This window comes from Tribolium castaneum, chromosome 6, assembly GCF_031307605.1.
Source record: "Tribolium castaneum strain GA2 chromosome 6, icTriCast1.1, whole genome shotgun sequence".
NCBI lineage: Eukaryota > Metazoa > Arthropoda > Insecta > Coleoptera > Tenebrionidae > Tribolium > Tribolium castaneum.
Genome location: NC_087399.1, coordinates 6,887,780 through 6,905,212, shown reverse-complemented (window position 1 = coordinate 6,905,212; position 17,433 = coordinate 6,887,780). Strand labels below are relative to the sequence as shown.

The 17,433-nt window shown below is 33.4% G+C and overlaps 2 protein-coding genes across 3 annotated transcripts; both read left to right on the top strand.

Moving 5' to 3' along the window:
- The first annotated feature begins 998 nt into the window (after positions 1-998).
- bur (burgundy) lies at positions 999-13,174 on the top strand. Of its 2 annotated transcripts, none has more exons than XM_008198525.3 (7): positions 999-1,149; positions 1,564-1,867; positions 1,922-2,039; positions 5,572-6,633; positions 11,615-11,921; positions 12,495-12,683; positions 12,743-13,174. In XM_008198525.3, the coding sequence occupies exons 2-7, from the start codon at positions 1,582-1,584 to the stop codon at positions 12,842-12,844; spliced, it is 2,064 nt and encodes a 687-aa protein (XP_008196747.2). In that variant the 5' UTR covers positions 999-1,149; positions 1,564-1,581; the 3' UTR covers positions 12,845-13,174. The 2 variants fall into 2 exon arrangements, with proteins under 2 accessions (XP_008196747.2, XP_008196746.2); XM_008198524.3 differs by lacking the exon at positions 999-1,149 and adding an exon at positions 1,211-1,514.
- A 1,518-nt stretch (positions 13,175-14,692) lies between these two features.
- Positions 14,693-16,145, top strand: cpb (capping protein beta). Its single transcript, XM_966444.5, has 4 exons — positions 14,693-14,984; positions 15,030-15,414; positions 15,462-15,661; positions 15,706-16,145. The coding sequence occupies exons 1-4, from the start codon at positions 14,982-14,984 to the stop codon at positions 15,943-15,945; spliced, it is 828 nt and encodes a 275-aa protein (XP_971537.1). The 5' UTR covers positions 14,693-14,981; the 3' UTR covers positions 15,946-16,145.
- The last annotated feature ends 1,288 nt before the right edge of the window (positions 16,146-17,433 follow it).

The window sequence follows — 17,433 nt, the reverse complement described above, 5'->3', positions numbered from 1 at the left end:
CGTCAATAATTTATAGTTATTAATAATATGAGAGCAAAAATAGGAGATTAAAGTTCGAGGGCTGTCGTTATGCAACGAGCGTATGCGAGTTGCGTAGACACTCGAGACTTAAGGCGTGCTCGCATCAGCGTTATTCAATCTTTTTTTTGGACATTTTAATTTAAAACACGTTGCTATGGGAAACGTGTTTTAAAATAGTATTTATAATCTAGGATTCGACATTTATTAAAAAGATAAGGCTTAAAACAAAACAAAAAAATTAAGAATAATGTCAACTCAAAAACAAATGTTGTCATAAATGTTTTTATGATGTCAAAATGTAGCCTTAAAAAAATAAAATCGACCAGTTGGAGATTTTTTTTTGAAAAATGACGAATAAGTAATCACAGAGTAATGAATTTTGTGCGTTATTTTTTGTTCAGTTTGTATAACAGTCTGTATATCTGTGGGGACTTTTAATATTTTATTCGTAATAGTGTACCTATTATACGTCTATACCATTTTTCAGCTCTATGCGAAATATTAAAAACTGAAATATTTATTTTAACCAGCTATTGAACTTTTTGGCGAAGTAACGAAGTCCGAAAAATTAGTTTTTTTAAGGGATTTTATAAAAAGAAAAAAACTTGGGATAATTTTCTTGGTAGGTTTTATGTGTGTACAGATACGATTTAAGTGGATTAAAGTAGCGCAACTCCAAAAAGGAAGAATACAACATAAATTTTGAGAAATGTAAAAAAATATCGTCATCTTTGTAATATATTTTTATTTGAAAGATTTTTTTGCAGACAAGTTTTATTTAAAAAAAATGATGTTATGCAACCAACATTATACAAGTGCACACTCGATTTTTTTGGCCACTTTTTGCTGTAAATCTATGACGATTATAACGTAGTAGAAAGCACTACTTTGCGGACGGCTTTTTAGGTTCCAAATCATCCGTAAAGTAACATTTTCGGACGATTTCCGAAAAAAATAATTGTTACATAATTTTGATCGCGCCCTCTGTGGCCGTTGCCTGAGAGAGTTGAACCCCAATCGGTCAAACAGTTCGCTGCGTTCTTTTTGTCCATAAAAGTGATGTGATTGACATTTTCTATCAACAAATTTCATTCCTGATTATTGTTATTTAATAATTACATCTCTGAGGTAAGTTTTTCTCATAAATTACAATGAAAAAGTCGCGCAAAACCGGCCCAAAGTCCCGAACTTCCACACCAAAAACCGGTAGAAACCAAAATACGCCGTAGGCTTATAGGTCATGATTTGCTACTAAAATTTTCACTCAAAAAGCCCACCACTTCGCCCACCCCAATGTCCCTGTGCCCCTTCAGTCCGCTCGAAATCCAGCCCCTCGTGGTCCGCAAGCCGCGAAATCGCGCCGTGTGCCCCAACCATGTGACCGCTCAAACCCCTCAAAGTCGCCCCCCTTCCTCCCGGTCTAAATTTAGCGTTCGCCGGGATAAACTCAAAGTTGCAAATCACCGCTCCGCGTTATGAACTTGCTGTCGCTGGTATAACCCCCAATTTGGGTCCCCCCTCGATCAGCCGTCTGTTTTTCAGTGCTGCGGTCGCAAAGCTATGCACAGTCTAACACTGGAAGGTCAGTACACGAACACGAATGGGGCTGCCAGCACGGAGAAGGTCGTCATCTTGGACGCGGGGGCCCAGTACGGCAAACTCATCGACAGGAAGGTGAGGGAGCTGAACGTCGAGAGCCACATCTTGCCGCTGGACACGCCAGCGTTCAACATCAAGGAAGGGGGCTACAAGGCGGTCATCATCTCCGGGGGGCCCAGCTCGGTCTACGCGGAGGACGCGCCGCGGTACGACGGCGATATCTTTCGGATAGGGCTGCCGGTCTTAGGTGCGCCATAAGACAGTTTTTAAGAGAGAAGTTGCTATTTTGGGAGTTTTTTAGGGATTTGCTATGGGATGCAGATGATGAATAAGGAATTTGGGGGCTCCGTTATTAGAAAAGACAGCCGCGAAGACGGACAATATAATATCGAAGTCAACACGAAATGCATTTTGTTTAAGTAGGTTTTGCATTTTTTGTACTTGTTCGTTTTTTATTTTTTGCACGACAACGCGATTGTTTGGCAAGAATTATTATCAATTGAAGAGTTATCGTAAGGTCAGTGACGCAGTCAATTACCTAATACTTTCGATGTTTCTGTTACAAAATTCTCGTTAGAATTTTGGGTGGCGACAAGTTCGCAGTTGGCGACGATTAAGTTACTTCTTAAAAATGTCATAAGTCAATCAAGAATGTAGGAAAAAATCTACAACCGTTAGATGGCGTTATCAATGCAAATTTTTTTAGCAAATATTACTTGTATTAATGACGGTTAAATGATGTTCTGTTTATTTCGTCTATTGAATTTTTTCCAAAGCCGATTGAGTAACGAATTTTTTTATTCATTTCTTGTCTTTTCAAAGACAGGTTATTAAGGTGATGTGTTTTGTTGTTACAATTGGCAATTATAATTAAAACTTTCTGTCAAGGCTAAAATAAACAACTCTTTTCACTAAACTAAACGTGATGAAATGGAAAATTAAATTTATTAATTTAACTTTAATAAAAATAAATTAATAATAAATAATGTTAAATATTTTTTAGTTTAACAAAATACGCGAATATTTATTATTCACTGTTTGGTCACAATTTACTTTTTTTTAAATTGTTAAAATGACACTGTCGACACGAATAAAAATGAATTATCTGTTAAGTTGTAAGATTTTTTTGGTTTTGGTGACTGACCTCGAAAAAATATTTAAATTCTGGGTGTCTACTTCAGTAAATTTGTAAATTTATTTTTGAAAAAGCTATGTTTTCTTTATGTTGCCAAAAATATTTCACAGTCTTGTATTAGTTGTTTTAAAACTATGGAAATGCCAACGTCGCATTTTCTCTAGAAGTTACTTGTTACAAATTATTCATGCACTTCAAAGAATTAATAGCAAATGTTATTTTTCTACTTTGGTTTTACAAATTGAGTTTTTGTGCTCTTTTTAGTAAATTTTTTTGATAAGTTAAACTAAACAAAAACAAACAACAAAAATAGAGAGTAGAAAAAATAGTATATTACACTCGTTTTAAAACTTAATTGTGGCACTTTTTCGTCATTACCACCATACGCATATTTATATTTATTTTTTTTTATAATATACTATTATTGTTTCAATGAGAGATCATTAATAACTAGTATTTTACATTTTCAACTTTATTTAAAACAAATATTCAGTAAAATGCTATAGTTTTGAAACAGCTAATGGAGGATAAATTATCTCCATCATATTTACACATATTTGAATAAAAAGTAGAGGCATTTAAATAGTCTTTAGAGCAGTGGTTCTCAACCTTTTATAAGAAAACAATATTTATTTTCCTTCTTGCACATTTTGAACTGAATGAATATTAATTGCGAATTTAAAAAATATTTAATACTTTCAACGTTGGCACCATAGCATTTATACGTAGGAATTTTATTAAAAAAAGTCAGGTTCAGTGTTTGAAACTGAGGCAAATTTCGTATCGATAACAATTTTTTATGTAAATGTGGAGACAAAAAGTGCTTACTTAACACTGCAATTTCCAATTTTTAACAAGAAAGTAACGATAATAAATAATATGACAGAAAGTTATTAAATATAAAAAGTACTAATTTTATTTTTAAACTGTTGAATTTTAAACTGAAGAAGAATATAGAACTTGCTTCAACTTCAACTCATTTCAGTTCAAATAAATTACAGAAAACTTTTTTCAGTAGAAGCAAACTTTTTCATTAAGAATTTTGTACAAAAAGTTTATTTTTGCCCATAATATTATGTTTGTTCTTCCCAATAAACATTGAGTTCTGTTTTCATCGACACAGAGTGGTGATATATGTCTTCAGGTGTTCGATAATAACGCGTTCTACAAACAGGAGCCTTTCTAGAATTCACAAAAGCTTAAATTTTGATGCATTTTTAACATGAAAACGTACTATTTTTTATGAAATTTTTAGTGACAAAAACAATAAACAACCATAATTTGTTGCACAGTTTTGATTTAAGTTTATTTCAATTTATTATTTTGTAATTTTTTACATAAGCGATTTAAAATTTCGCCATACACATCGGCAACCACCGGTTGGGAAACACTGCTCTAGAGGAGCTGGACTGTCTCACACACGATTTTGAAGCAGAATAATTACTTATTCAATATATTCGACTTAAAAAAATAAAAAACAAAAATATTCATTATTTTAACCAATTCCAACCAACTATTTTGCTTGTAAATATAAAAACAATTTTTTTCTTTAATGAATTCATTGTTTGGATTATTTATAATTTTTTTTTGCTTTCAAAATATTTCCTAAAAAAATTTTTCATAACCAAACTACTAAATTTTAAACAAAAAATTCGTTTGGCATTTAAATTTTTATTTTACTTAAAAATTTTTCCAACACTGGAGAAAATAAAACCCGGGAAACGAGTGCATAAAAATCAAAAACACGGTTTTTATTTGTTTAACTTTTTTATATATATGGAAGGAAAAGACAAATTTTAGAAGAAAAAAAAAACAAAGCAAATATAATGAAAACAAAACATTGAATTTTTTTTAATTTTTAACTTTTATATTTGTAGTTATAGTTTCAGTTTTGCCGAAATATTATTGCTTTAATGTTTTTTTTTTTTTGTTAGTAACGTATTAAGCTTTTTTTTAATATCTGAATCCTAGATTATGAACACTATTTTAAAACAGGCTTCCTGTAGCAACGTGTTTTAAATTAAAATGTTCCAACAAAAAAAATTTGAATAACACTTATGCGAAAACGCTTTAAGTTCTCGGGTTCTCGCATACGCTCGTTGCATAATTTGAGTTTGTGTTTTCGCACACGTATTATTAATAACTATTAAAGCAATTTAAAGTCTTGTTTTGTCTAATTGGAGTAATAAAATATACTCAACATTTATTCCACCTCGTGGATAATAAACTACTCGTTATCACTCGTTTAAAAATCTATTCGTGAAATAAGGCGTCTGATTTACTCTAAAACTATTAGTACCGTCACGCAACGATTTTTTAGGCAACATAAACTTAAACCTATTTTTTGATATTTTTGTCAGTCAATTGGAAAATAATGAAAGAAGATTTAAAACATATAATAATTGATTTTCATCATTTTTCTTCTTGAATGGACACAGCAATCTATGTACTTCGTTTTTGTGTTAGTGGAAAAAATTTACCAATAATTAATAGCTAGATATTTAGCAAAAATCACAACATTTTACATTTACATAGTTTTTTTTTATTATTTAAATTGAAGATAATGCCGATAGTATTTGATTAATTTGTACTTTTTTAAGAAGACTTTTGCAACGGATTTCCTTATATACGATTTTTTTTAATTCTGACCTATTATATAAAGTTAGCTCTATCTTAGATGCCAGTGTCTGGGCTGTGATTTTATTTTCAGCACAGTTTTTAGTATTGTTTAACCGATTCTGACACTTTTACATGAAACACCCCAGTCTTGCTCACTTAATTAAAAAAAATCGCCAAATTTTTATTTAAATTTGCAGAGGCTTGGACAAGGTCCAGACAGTCCTCCTCACCCACGGCGACTCGATCGACAAAGTCGCCGAGAATTTCCGACCGATCGCCCAAAGCTCCTCCTTCTGTGCCGGCATCTGCAACGAGAAACTCCGCCTTTACGGTCTCCAGTTCCACCCCGAGGTCGACCTCACCCCCAACGGCAAAACCATCCTCAAAAATTTCCTCTTCGACGTCGCCGGTCTCACCGGCACCTACACCATGACCAGTCGCGAAAAGGAATGTCTCAAATACGTGAAAAACGCCGTCGGAAACAACAAAGTCCTGCTTTTGGTCAGCGGAGGCGTCGACAGCACTGTCGCCGCCGCCCTTCTCCACAAGGCTCTGCGCCCCGATCAAATCATCGCAATTCACATAGACAACGGCTTCATGCGCAAGAACGAAAGCTCGAAAGTTTACCAATCGCTGCAAAAGATCGGAATGAACTTGCGAGTGGTCAAAGCAGCGACCACTTTCATGGAAGGTACGACGGTCGTACCAGTCGATAAACACGAAGCCACCTTGCGAACAACTCTCACTAGCATGCTATGCAAGACGTGCGACCCGGAGGAAAAACGCAAAATAATCGGGGACGTGTTTATGCGAGTCTCCGATGAAATAATCTCCGATTTGAATTTGAAACCGGAGGAAGTGGTTTTGGCCCAAGGGACCCTCAGGCCGGACCTGATCGAGTCGGCGTCGGCCCTGGTTTCGAGCAAAGCCGACACGATTAAAACCCACCACAACGATTCGGAGCTGGTGCGGAAGTTGCGTTCCGAAGGGCGTGTGGTTGAGCCGCTGAAGGACTTCCACAAGGATGAAGTCCGGGCGCTGGGACGTGATTTAGGTTTAACGCCGGAATTGGTGATGAGGCATCCGTTTCCGGGGCCCGGATTAGCAATCCGGGTGTTGTGTGCCGAAGAGCCTTATATGGAGCGTGATTTCAGCGAGACGCAAGTTCTAGTTAAGATTATCGTTGAGTTTGATCAGATGTTGCAGAAGAAACACGCACTGTTGAATAGGGTGGAGGCGGTGACGAATAATGAAGAAAGGTGAGATAAAAGTTTCGTAATTTACGGCAATTCCTGATTTTTCGGACTTGAAAAATCATAAGGCGAAATAATAATGAGCATTTATTATTTATCAAAAAAAAAGTTGTAACAGTTTTTGAAAAAAATCGCTCTTAAATGACCCTTTCGGGATTTTTCGTTTTTTTTTTTTTTTTTTTGGAAATTTTGCAAAATAATTGCGCACTGGCGCACCAACTCAGTGGTACGTTATTGAGAAGCAAGTGCAGATTACAGGAAAAATATTAAACAATATTAGAGGCACTCATTCGTTGTTGCTCGTGCTTTAAACAGTTTCGTTTATTAATCGTCTTCATTAGTTTATTAAATAAATGTTATTATTATTGTATTTTTATTTATTTTTTTATATTTTTATTTGCAAAGTTCATTCAAAATATCACAGCTTTCGAACGCTTTACAGTAAGTGAATATTTTTTTTTCATTTGATAACCTAAGGTTCAATAGATCTTCAAAAATTTTCAAAATTGCCAACTGTCAAATTACAAAGCTATTATAGTTTTTAAAATATTGTTCCAAATATGACTACAACAGTTTTTTCAATTGAAATAATTTTGTTTTTTCAATGGCACTCAAAAGGACATCGATTCTTATGGAAACTTTTATGAACATCTTCTGTTACTGTTTTTAAAATTATCGGAAATTATCACTTTTTTCATTTTTATTCGGGTAAGCTTTCGAAAAATACGATAAAAGTGTGTTATTTATTAAAACCAAAATTAAAATAAAAATCTAAGGTTTTCTACCCTTACTGTACAGGGTGCTCAAAAACTGGCGCACCAACTCAGTGGTACGTTATTGAGAAGCAAGTGCAGATTACGGGAAAAATGTTGAAAAAATTCCTAAAGTTATATTTTAAAAAATCTGTAGCTATAAACTTATTCTGTCAACTTCTTCAGATTTCATTATTTTTTAATGTTTTTATCTTTCAAACTAAGTAATCGTTCCGTAACAAAACGATGAATAATTATTTTTAAATTTACTATCAGATTTTAGTAGTTTTTTTAATTTAAAAAAATTAAAATTCATCCAAAAAATCACAATGTGTAGATGTGCCAACACTGGGAATTATTTCCTAGGAAACCGTTTCAAAAATAATTTATTTTTATTGTTGCTCAAATTCTATTGCGATCATGACTGTTAGACAACGTTGCCACATATCATTTATCTAAAATCCGTTATTTATCAATAACTTTAATACAAAGAATTTTTTTTTACCTTTATATGTAACCACTTCTCTACCACACACCATTGAGTTGGTGCGCCAGTTTTTGAGCACGCTGTAGTTCTGTAATTTTTCATACTTTCGAGAAAACAGGGGGCTGAAGCACCCAAACAAGGAAAAAATAGCACGATTTCAATAATAATAAAATTTATTTTCCAACAAACAGATCATTCATACACGTAATATTTTTATTATGAGTAAATAGATCTATCACCTCTAACATATTTTTGTTCTTTTGAAAGTATTCACAGATTTTTTATTGCTTATTTTTGACTCAATTTTTAGGTGTATTTGTGTCCTGTCTGTAATTAGTTATTATAACAATTTTTGTTAATCATACAACACAATGTTAATGTTTTATCGATGTTTAAATTAATGTTGTAATTTTATCTATTACTATCTTTTTTATAAAAGTTGGCAGAATTATATTCCGCCGTAATCAGAGATGGCTGGTTTATCAGACTTGCCGACTTTTCGTAATTTCCAGCAAATGAATTTTCGGACTTAAAAAATCAAAACAATGTTAATTAAGTAAATGTAAAACAATTTTGCGTTTATTAATAATAAACATTCATTATTTATCAAAACAACTGAATTGTTACCCGAAATCTATTTATCCATGTCGACAAAAGTTTTTAGTTTTTGAGGAAGTTTTGTAAAATAAAAAATTCTTTGATTGAATTCATTGCAATATCGCTCCTAAACGTAAAACTAACAACGGGTTTGACCCATTTCGGGGATTGTTTGGTCTACTTTTTTTTATTTTTGAAAAACACTTGTGTTTTCGGATGTAAAATATTCAAAACACAACGCCGAAAAAATGATCTTTTTACTCTAGTTTTGTAATTTTCCAAAGTTTTGCGAAAATTAAATGTTAAAGCAACCGAAAAAGACAAAATTAGCTCTGTTTTTGATTCCGTTATGAGATTTTTTTGGGTAATTTTTGACGAAATTTTGTTAAATTCTAAGTAGATTTTGAATGAAAAAAGTGCTAAACGCCAAAGCTTGCTTCATTTTTGAATAATTTTAAATCTTTAGGTTAATTTTTTGAAAAATTTGTGTAAACATCATCTGCGTTTTCAAATGAAAATGGGCTAAAATATCGGAAAAAGCAAACTAATCATAATTTGTTGCACAATTTTGATTTAAGTTTATTTAAATTTATTAATTTGTAATTTTTCACATAAGCGATTTAAAATTCCGCCATACATATCGGAAACCACCGGTTGGGAAACACTGTTCTACAGAAGCTGGACTGTCTTACACACGATATTGAAGCAGAAAAATTACTTATTCAATATATTCGACTTAAAAAAAATAAAAAACAAAAATATTCATTATTTTAACCAATTTCAACCAACTATTTTGCTTATAAATAAACAAATTTTTTTCTTTAATAAATTCATTGTTTGGATTATTTATAATTTTTTCAATTTCAACATATTTTCTAAAAAAATATTTCATAACCACGTAAATAATCTGTTTGATATTTCATTATTTTATTATAAACTACTAATTTTTAAACAAAAAATTCGTTTTATCTTACTTAAAATTTTTCCAACACTGGAGAAAATAAAACCCGGGAAACGAGTGCATGAAAATCAAGAACACGGTTTTTGTTTGTTTGCTTTTTGAATATATGAAAGGAAAAGACGGATTTCAGAAAAAATCAAAACAAATACAATAAAAACAAAGAATTGCAAGCAAGAGTATTAAGAAAAAACATTTTTTTTATTTTTAACTTTTATATTTGTAGTTATAGTTTCAGTTTTGCCGAAATATTATTGCTTTAATGTTTTTTTTTGTTGGTAACATTTTAAGCCTTTTTTAATATCTGAATCTTAGATTATAAACACTAACCATAGCAACGTGTTTCAATTAAAATGTTCCAACAAAAAATTTTTGAACACTTATGCCAAAACACTTAAAGTTCTCGGGTGTCTAGATATGTCACTTGCATACGCTCGTTGCATAAGTAAATGTAAAACAATTTTGCGTTTATTAATAATAAACATTCATTATTTATCGAAACAACTGAGTTGTTACCCGAAATCTATTTATCCATGTCGACAAAAGTTTTTAGTTTTTGAGGAAGTTTTGTAAAATAAAAAATTCTTTGATTGAATTCATTGTAATATCGCTCCTAAACGTAAAACTAACAACGGGTTTGAACCATTTCGGGGATTTTTTGGTCTACTTTTTTTTAATTTTGAAAAACACTTGTGTTTTCGGATGTAAAATATTCAAAACACAACGCCGAAAAAATGACCTTTTTACTCTAGTTTTGTAATTTTCCAAAGTTTTGCGAAAATTAAATGTTAATGCAACCGAAAAAGACAAAATTAGCACTGTTTTTGATTCCGTTATGTGATTTTTTTGGGTAATTTTTGACGAAATTTTGTTAAATTCTAAGTAGATTTTGAATGAAAAAAGTGCTAAACGCCAAAGCTTGCTTCATTTTGGAATAATTTTAAATCTTTAGGTTAATTTTTTAAAAAATTTGTGTAAACATCATCTGCGTTTTTGAATGAAAATGGACTAAAATATCGGAAAAAGCAAACTAATCTAGTTTTTGATTAAATTTTGTGATTTTTTTGGCGGATTTTTGAGAAATTTGAAAGTAATAAAGTTGCGTTTCTAGAAAACGAGGTAAAACATTTGAGAATTCTATGAAGAATTCCTTAACTTTTCAATATTTATTTAAGTATGGAAACAGACAAAGTTGCACAAAGTCAACGAAATGTTGAAACTTTTCACCGAATTTTGAAAAAATGATGTATTCAACTCGTCAGTAAAACTAATTTTTTCCATTCTCGACGTGGACGTGAGTGGAAATCTCTCATCTAGAATGAAAAAATTCACTATTTCGTTGCACAAAATAGCTATTAGTCAATTGTTCACTTATTTTGGGCGAAATTTGGCAAAATAGTCGTATTTATGGTTAAACAACGGTTGAAAATGGGAAAAATAATTAAATTTTTTAAATCACAGCTTTGTGAATTTTCGCTGCGTTTTAACAAAATCTCGCTTAAGCGGTCAAAGTAAGCAAAAGTAACACCATTTTTTTATTTTTTTGGTGCTTTCGTTACGTTCTTATAAAATTTTCAAAAAAAAAACGTTGCCGTGCTTGAAAAAGACACAAATAACGGTTTTGACTCAATTCGACAATTTTTCAAGCGCGGCCCTGTTGTCGGTTATGTAAAAAAGATCATACATTTTTTTTAATTAATCAAATAAAGGGTACTTGTAGTATTTTCACAAAAAATCTTTAATTTGAAATTAGATATGGAATCTTTGTTCCTACAAATAACTACAACTTTTGATCACAATATTTTTATTAGATACATAAAAAATCGCAACAATTTTAAAAGCAGACTAGTTTATTAGACCTAAAAATGTAGGATAAGATAAATAAATCATCATCTAAACGAAACACCTCTTCAACAGCTAATCTGTTATTCGACATTATTTTTTTTTAATATGAGGGCATTAATGGGAGCATCTGTTAAGGATCGGTCTCTTATCTTGTTGTAAAATCACAGTTTAGTTACAATGTCCAGATTTTCCCGGCATTCGAAACCCTAGTCTTTATCTCCAAAGCGTGTATTTTTTATTTATTTTTTAAATAATTTGAATTAAACATTTGCCTTTTTGTTTTAAAAATGTAAAATTTGTAGTGTAGTTTTCGGCCAAAGAGTTACAGGTGTGTGTTTTTTTCTTCAGGAATGTGTTGCGGAAGATTTCGAGTAAGCAGAAGTTGGCGGCGACACTGTTGCCGATTAGAAGTGTGGGAGTACAGGGTGATTGTCGATCGTATAGTTACGTCGTGGGAATATCGAGTGAAAAAGAACCGGATTGGGACGATTTGATGTTTTTGGCTTGTCTCATACCGAGGATTTGTCGAAATATTAATCGGGTTTGTTATGTGTTTGGAGGACTGGTTAAAGAACCCATTTTGGATATTACCATCACGTATCTGACGAGTAATGTGTTGGCAACGTTGAGGCAGTGTGACGACGTTGCCACAACAGTAAGTAATTTTTTGAGTTTTTTTTTGTTCGCAAACTATTATATACAATTTACAAATGTAAGCAAAAAAAGTTTCACTCAAACTTAAATGAATGTCTTCTATCGACTGCACACTTTTCATCTTTTTCATAGTTTTTTGAAATTCGTTTAAATTAGTATTTGTTGTATTTTGCTCCTGATTTTTTTATAACTGTTGAGACTAGCTTTCACATTTTTTGTCTTGTTTACCTTTTTGGAATACTAGACACTGCGATTTTCTTTTTTTTTTTTTCTTCTTTATCTTCTTTCTTTCACTTTGTTACCTCTGCTTTATTGTTTGTTTTTTTACTCACTTTTTATATCTTTGTCTTATATTTTTGGTTTTCGTAACAATTTTGCTTCATAAAATCGTTTTGTAATACAATTGGAAGGTAAAGAAGGCGGCTCCGGGGGTAGTGTTCGGAGCCGTTGATACGTCCTTCCTAGATTAAATTTCTGGGAGAACAGTCTTGCCTTGTGGAGGCTTAAGCTGAGGCTACATCTCAGAAAACAATTCACCTTTTTTTATCGATTAGTTATGTTTGTGTTTTTTTAGGTGTTACAGAACAGTGGTCAAATGAACTCAGTAAGTCAAATGCCTGTGATTCTGCTACCTTTACACTTCGACAGGGACCAGGCATTGAGGATCCCTTCTTGTCAAAGGTCGATAGTGTTGCGGCCCTTCTGCACGCGTGATTTCATGACGGGAATGCCAGCCGTACCTGGAAAACAACTGCCTTTAGATGTAGGTTTTTGTGTCTTGTGGAGTGTTTTTATTGGTTGTGTTTTTGTCTTTGTTTCCAGGTCGTGCAGAAGATGGTCGTAGAGATATTACAAGTCCCTGGTGTTTCTAGAGTACTTTACGATTTAACATCAAAGCCACCAGGCACAACAGAATGGGAATGATAATCTTATAAATTATTAATTGTGTAATTTGTTAGCATGGACAGACTATAAGAAGGTTTCCTGTTTTTATTCTTTTTAAAAAATATTATATATGGTTGTTGAAAAACTAAGGCGACTGTGTTTTGTTACGATTTTATTTTTTAATTCACTTGGCTCAAAAATATTGATTTGTATATGTTGATTGTGCACCTATTTTCAGACAAATAATAACGGAATCATATTGTTATGCGAAATATGCTACATTTTTTATTATTAAAGTGGCAAGTTGCACTTTGTATATTAACTTATTTTATTTTTTCCATTGTGTTAATAAAAGTCAATTCTATTGAACGAGGAGTGTTTTTAATGGCACGATCTCCACACGTGGACGACCCACAATAGGCCTTCAAAAGCCTTTGAAAATGGTTGATAACAGGAGCACAAAAGTGTTATAGTAACCTGTTAACCAAAAGCGATATCTGTTGGAATTTTCGCAAATTAAAATTTGGATAGCTCTTCGCATTCCTGTGATCCTAATACAAATCCTCATATGTTTCATTTGTTGAAGAACTTTTGCAAAAATTTGGTAAAATATCAGAAGTAGTATCAGGATCACAGGAACGCAAAGAAGTAATTTAGCACAAAAATATTACAGAAACCTCTAATACAAAGGCGACATCTGTTGGAATTTTTGCGAATTAAAATTTGGATTTCTCTTCGCATTCCTATGATCCTGATACAGAATCTGCCATTTTCTACTTGTTGATATTTTGCATAATTTTTTGATTATAGTCGGTCGGCACTTCAGGAAATTTGGTACAATATCAGAAGTAGTATCAGGATCACAGGAACGCAAAGAAGTAATTTAGCACAAAAATATTACAGAAACCTGTAGTACAAAGGCGACATCTGTTGGTATTTTTGCGAATTAAAATTTGGATTTCTCTTCGCATTCCTATGATCCTGATACAGAATCTGCCATTTTCTACTTGTTGACATTTTGCATAATTTTTTGATTTTAGTCGGCACTTCAGAAAATTTGGTAAAATATCAGAAGTAGTATTAGGATCACAGAAACGCAAAGAGGTAATTTAACACAAAAATATTACAGAAACCTATAATACAAAAGCGGCATCTGTCGGGATTTTTGCGAATTAAAATTTCGATGTCTCTTAGCATTCCTGTGATCCTAATACAAATTCTAATATTTTTCCGGTGTTGAAATTTTGCATAATTTTTTAAATTTTAATGGTTTTTCGAAATACATTCTGCACTCCTGTGATACTACTACCACTTTCAAAATTTTGCTCAAATTTGTTAAAATATCAAGACAATTAGGTTCCCAGAAACGCAGAGGTTTTCTAAATATAAACTGCAAAAAATTCTCAGGAGTAGAATCAAGATGACAGGAACACAGAGAGGTATTTCAAAATTTTACTTACAAAATCTATCTAATAATACTAAGTTTAAGTGTTGTCTTACTCCTTTGCATTTCTGTGGCCCTGATACTTTCAAAATTTCGCAAATTTTGCTAAAAAAAGGTCCGAATTATTTATTTGTGTTCATGTGATCCTAAGAAACTACGATAAAATTTGTTTTCATTTAAGTATCAGCAGTAATGGGACCACAAGAGCGCAAAAAAAGCAAAAAAATAAAAATTGCATTTTGTACAGTTACCTGAATTACCGACATAGTGTTACGCCATTCTTTGATAAACGCTCAAACTGGTAAATAGTTTGTTTTTTTTATTTAAAGAGTTCTGTGATTACAATAAATTTGATACTGTACAGGTTCCTACATTGTGTAAGTGAGGAGACCGGACCAGAGATGGCGCCAAAATATTATTTTGACTAGTTGTTGATACCAACCTAAACAAATCAGTGTCAATTAACCGGTTCAAGACCGGTGTTATTCATCTCAGTCGCGCACAAATGCATAATCACAAATGTGATAACGACGTTATCAGTGATAAGCCGCCCCACCTTGTCCAAATAAGGCCACAATCCTGTAAATTACATCACGTGACTGTCCCCCCATCAACGAAAATCCCTATTCATCTGTCATTCTAATGTCACAAACTGGGCGACGTCGGCGGTCCTAAACCTTTAATTTGTTTCTAATTAATTACTTTCCTTCGTTTTTGTGTTAATTTTCCGCAATGGTGAGTCAACACGTGTCGCATTTCCCGGTCACACCCATTTTCCAGGGGGAGCAACAATTCGACTGTGCCCTCGACTTGATGCGCCGTCTGCCGCCCCAAGAAATCGAGAAAAACCTCGGAGACTTGATCGACTTAGTGCCCCACTTATGCGAAGACTTGCTGTCTTCGGTCGACCAACCTTTGAAAATCTCGCGCGATAAAGAGACAGGCCGCGACTATTTACTATGTGACTATAACAGAGACGGGGACTCGTATCGGTCCCCCTGGTCCAACACGTACTACCCCCCTCTGGACGACGGCTCCATGCCGTCGGAGCGCCTGCGGAAGCTGGAAATCGACGCCAACGACGCCTTCGACCAGTACAGGGAGATGTACTTCGAAGGGGGCGTCTCGTCGGTCTACTTCTGGGACCTGGAGCACGGGTTTGCAGGTGGGGCGCGCCCGCGTGGGCCGGTTTAAACTGCACGTTGTTTTAAGGCGTGATTCTGATCAAGAAAACGGGGGATGGGAGCAAGAAAATCAAGGGCTGTTGGGACTCCATCCACGTGGTGGAGGTGCAGGAGAAGAGCTCGGGCCGGACGTCCCACTACAAAATGACCTCCACTGCCATGCTGTGGCTTCAGACGAACAAGCCGGGCTCGGGAACGATGAACTTGGGGGGCAGTCTGACGAGACAGGTAAGTGGGTTTTGTGAAAGGGGTTAGTCGAACTGGGGTTGCAGATCGAGCAGGACGCCCCCGTTAATGAAGCCAACCCACACATTGCCAACATCGGCCGGATGGTCGAAGACATGGAGAATAAAATCCGGAACACTTTGAGTGAAATTTACTTCAGTAAAACCAAGGATATAGTTAATAGTTTAAGGTCAGTGCAACCGCTGTCGGAGAGCATGCAACAGCAGGCGCTGAAACAGGACTTGGCTGCTGCATTGCAACGCAGACAGAACAAATCTGATAACTGATGCCACGATTGCGACATTTATCAAGAAAATTGATTTTTTATGATTTTGTACATGCACGTATTTTATTTCTAAGCATTAAGATATATTTATTAACTATTCAAATTCGCTTCATTGGCTGTCAGAGTGGAGGGAGAGTCCACTGGGGGCCTATTGTTCATTGATTAGAACAATTTTTCAATAAAATTTTTCTTTAAAATCCAGCCGCTTTTGTTTCATGGCAAAAATCCTCAGAAGCAACGATTCCGAATTTTTTTAAATCAAGTTCAACCGATTCATTTTTTATTAGGGAAAAATGCGGTCATGTTAATCTCTCATCCGGCTTTAGATAATCTCTCGAAAAATTGAGTTCATAACTTAATGGCAATGTTTTAACAGCGGTTTAAATTTATTTCTCCGTTAAATGTTATCATTTTCGTCTCAGATACAGGTAAAATATTTCGACTCATTTTTGTTATTAATCGTGTTTCGAATATCGAACATTTGTTCTACAAAAATATAACAAACCTTGCAAAGGTGAACAATAGGATCGTTATTGAAGGACATAACATTGATTGGCATCTGAAAAACTTAATGTAGTGACTTCTAAACAGTGTGAGGAAATTTTATGGGCGAAGGTTAGTGCATGGGCGCGCGCTTGCAGTCAGATAAACCTTTACATCGAAATGTTGTGGAACAGCTTGCATTGTAGATATAAGTTAGGAAAGAGTATTAAAAAATGTTTAGACAAAGAATTTTTTGTTTCAATCCTCGCGAAGGGGCTGAAAAGACGTTTTAGCTAAAAATTTGCAAACACCTAAAATTGGACACATTTTGCGTTTACATACTCATATCTTCCTTCTGGATAAAGCTAGAAACTCCGTTTTTTTGCAAACAAGTTTTCAATAAATGCAGATTTATACGTAGTTTAACAAGGTTGAGTTTTGATAAAGGGAAACCAAAAATATTACATTTTCTTGTAACGCTGCATAATTGTGTAGTGAAATTTTCGAGATGCGAGAAAGTTTTTTAATTTAAAAGATAGACTTCGACATAATCGAGACGAAATAAAGCTAATACTTGAAATAAATTTTTGGTGCAAGAATCATTTCGTTATCTGTAAGACTCACCAAGTTATTGCAATTTAAAATTACTGCAAAATGCGCCTGAGGTGAAACCGAACCGTATTTCCTTCTGAAGCGTGTTAATCGCCTTTGATAACATTTCGAGAGCTAAAAATCGTAATTCGTAAATAATTAAAAAATAATTAATGTCACTTATCTATTAATATTATACCTTTACTTTTAACCGCCCTAACTCTCTGTTAATTTTAATAATATCTAAAAAGTCAAAAGAACATTTTTATCTCATGTACTTATTTAAAAAGCATAAAAGTGACCCAGTAGAACTAAATTACAAAATTGTAATTCATTTCAAAGTATTCTTTGGTGTGACATTAATAGTTTTTTAATTATTTACCATTTTTAGCCCTTGAAATGTTTTCAACCACAC

What these genes read in the sequence shown, in the direction of transcription:
- bur (XM_008198524.3), top strand. An exon ending in GATAGGGCTGCCGGTCTTAG is followed by an intron (nt 1,868 to 1,921) that starts GTGCGCCATAAG and finishes GGAGTTTTTTAG; the next exon opens with GGATTTGCTATGGGATGCAG. An exon ending in ACGAAATGCATTTTGTTTAA is followed by an intron (nt 2,040 to 5,571) that starts GTAGGTTTTGCA and finishes TTAAATTTGCAG; the next exon opens with AGGCTTGGACAAGGTCCAGA.
- cpb (XM_966444.5), top strand. An exon ending in CCTGGAGCACGGGTTTGCAG is followed by an intron (nt 15,415 to 15,461) that starts GTGGGGCGCGCC and finishes CGTTGTTTTAAG; the next exon opens with GCGTGATTCTGATCAAGAAA. An exon ending in GGGGCAGTCTGACGAGACAG is followed by an intron (nt 15,662 to 15,705) that starts GTAAGTGGGTTT and finishes CTGGGGTTGCAG; the next exon opens with ATCGAGCAGGACGCCCCCGT.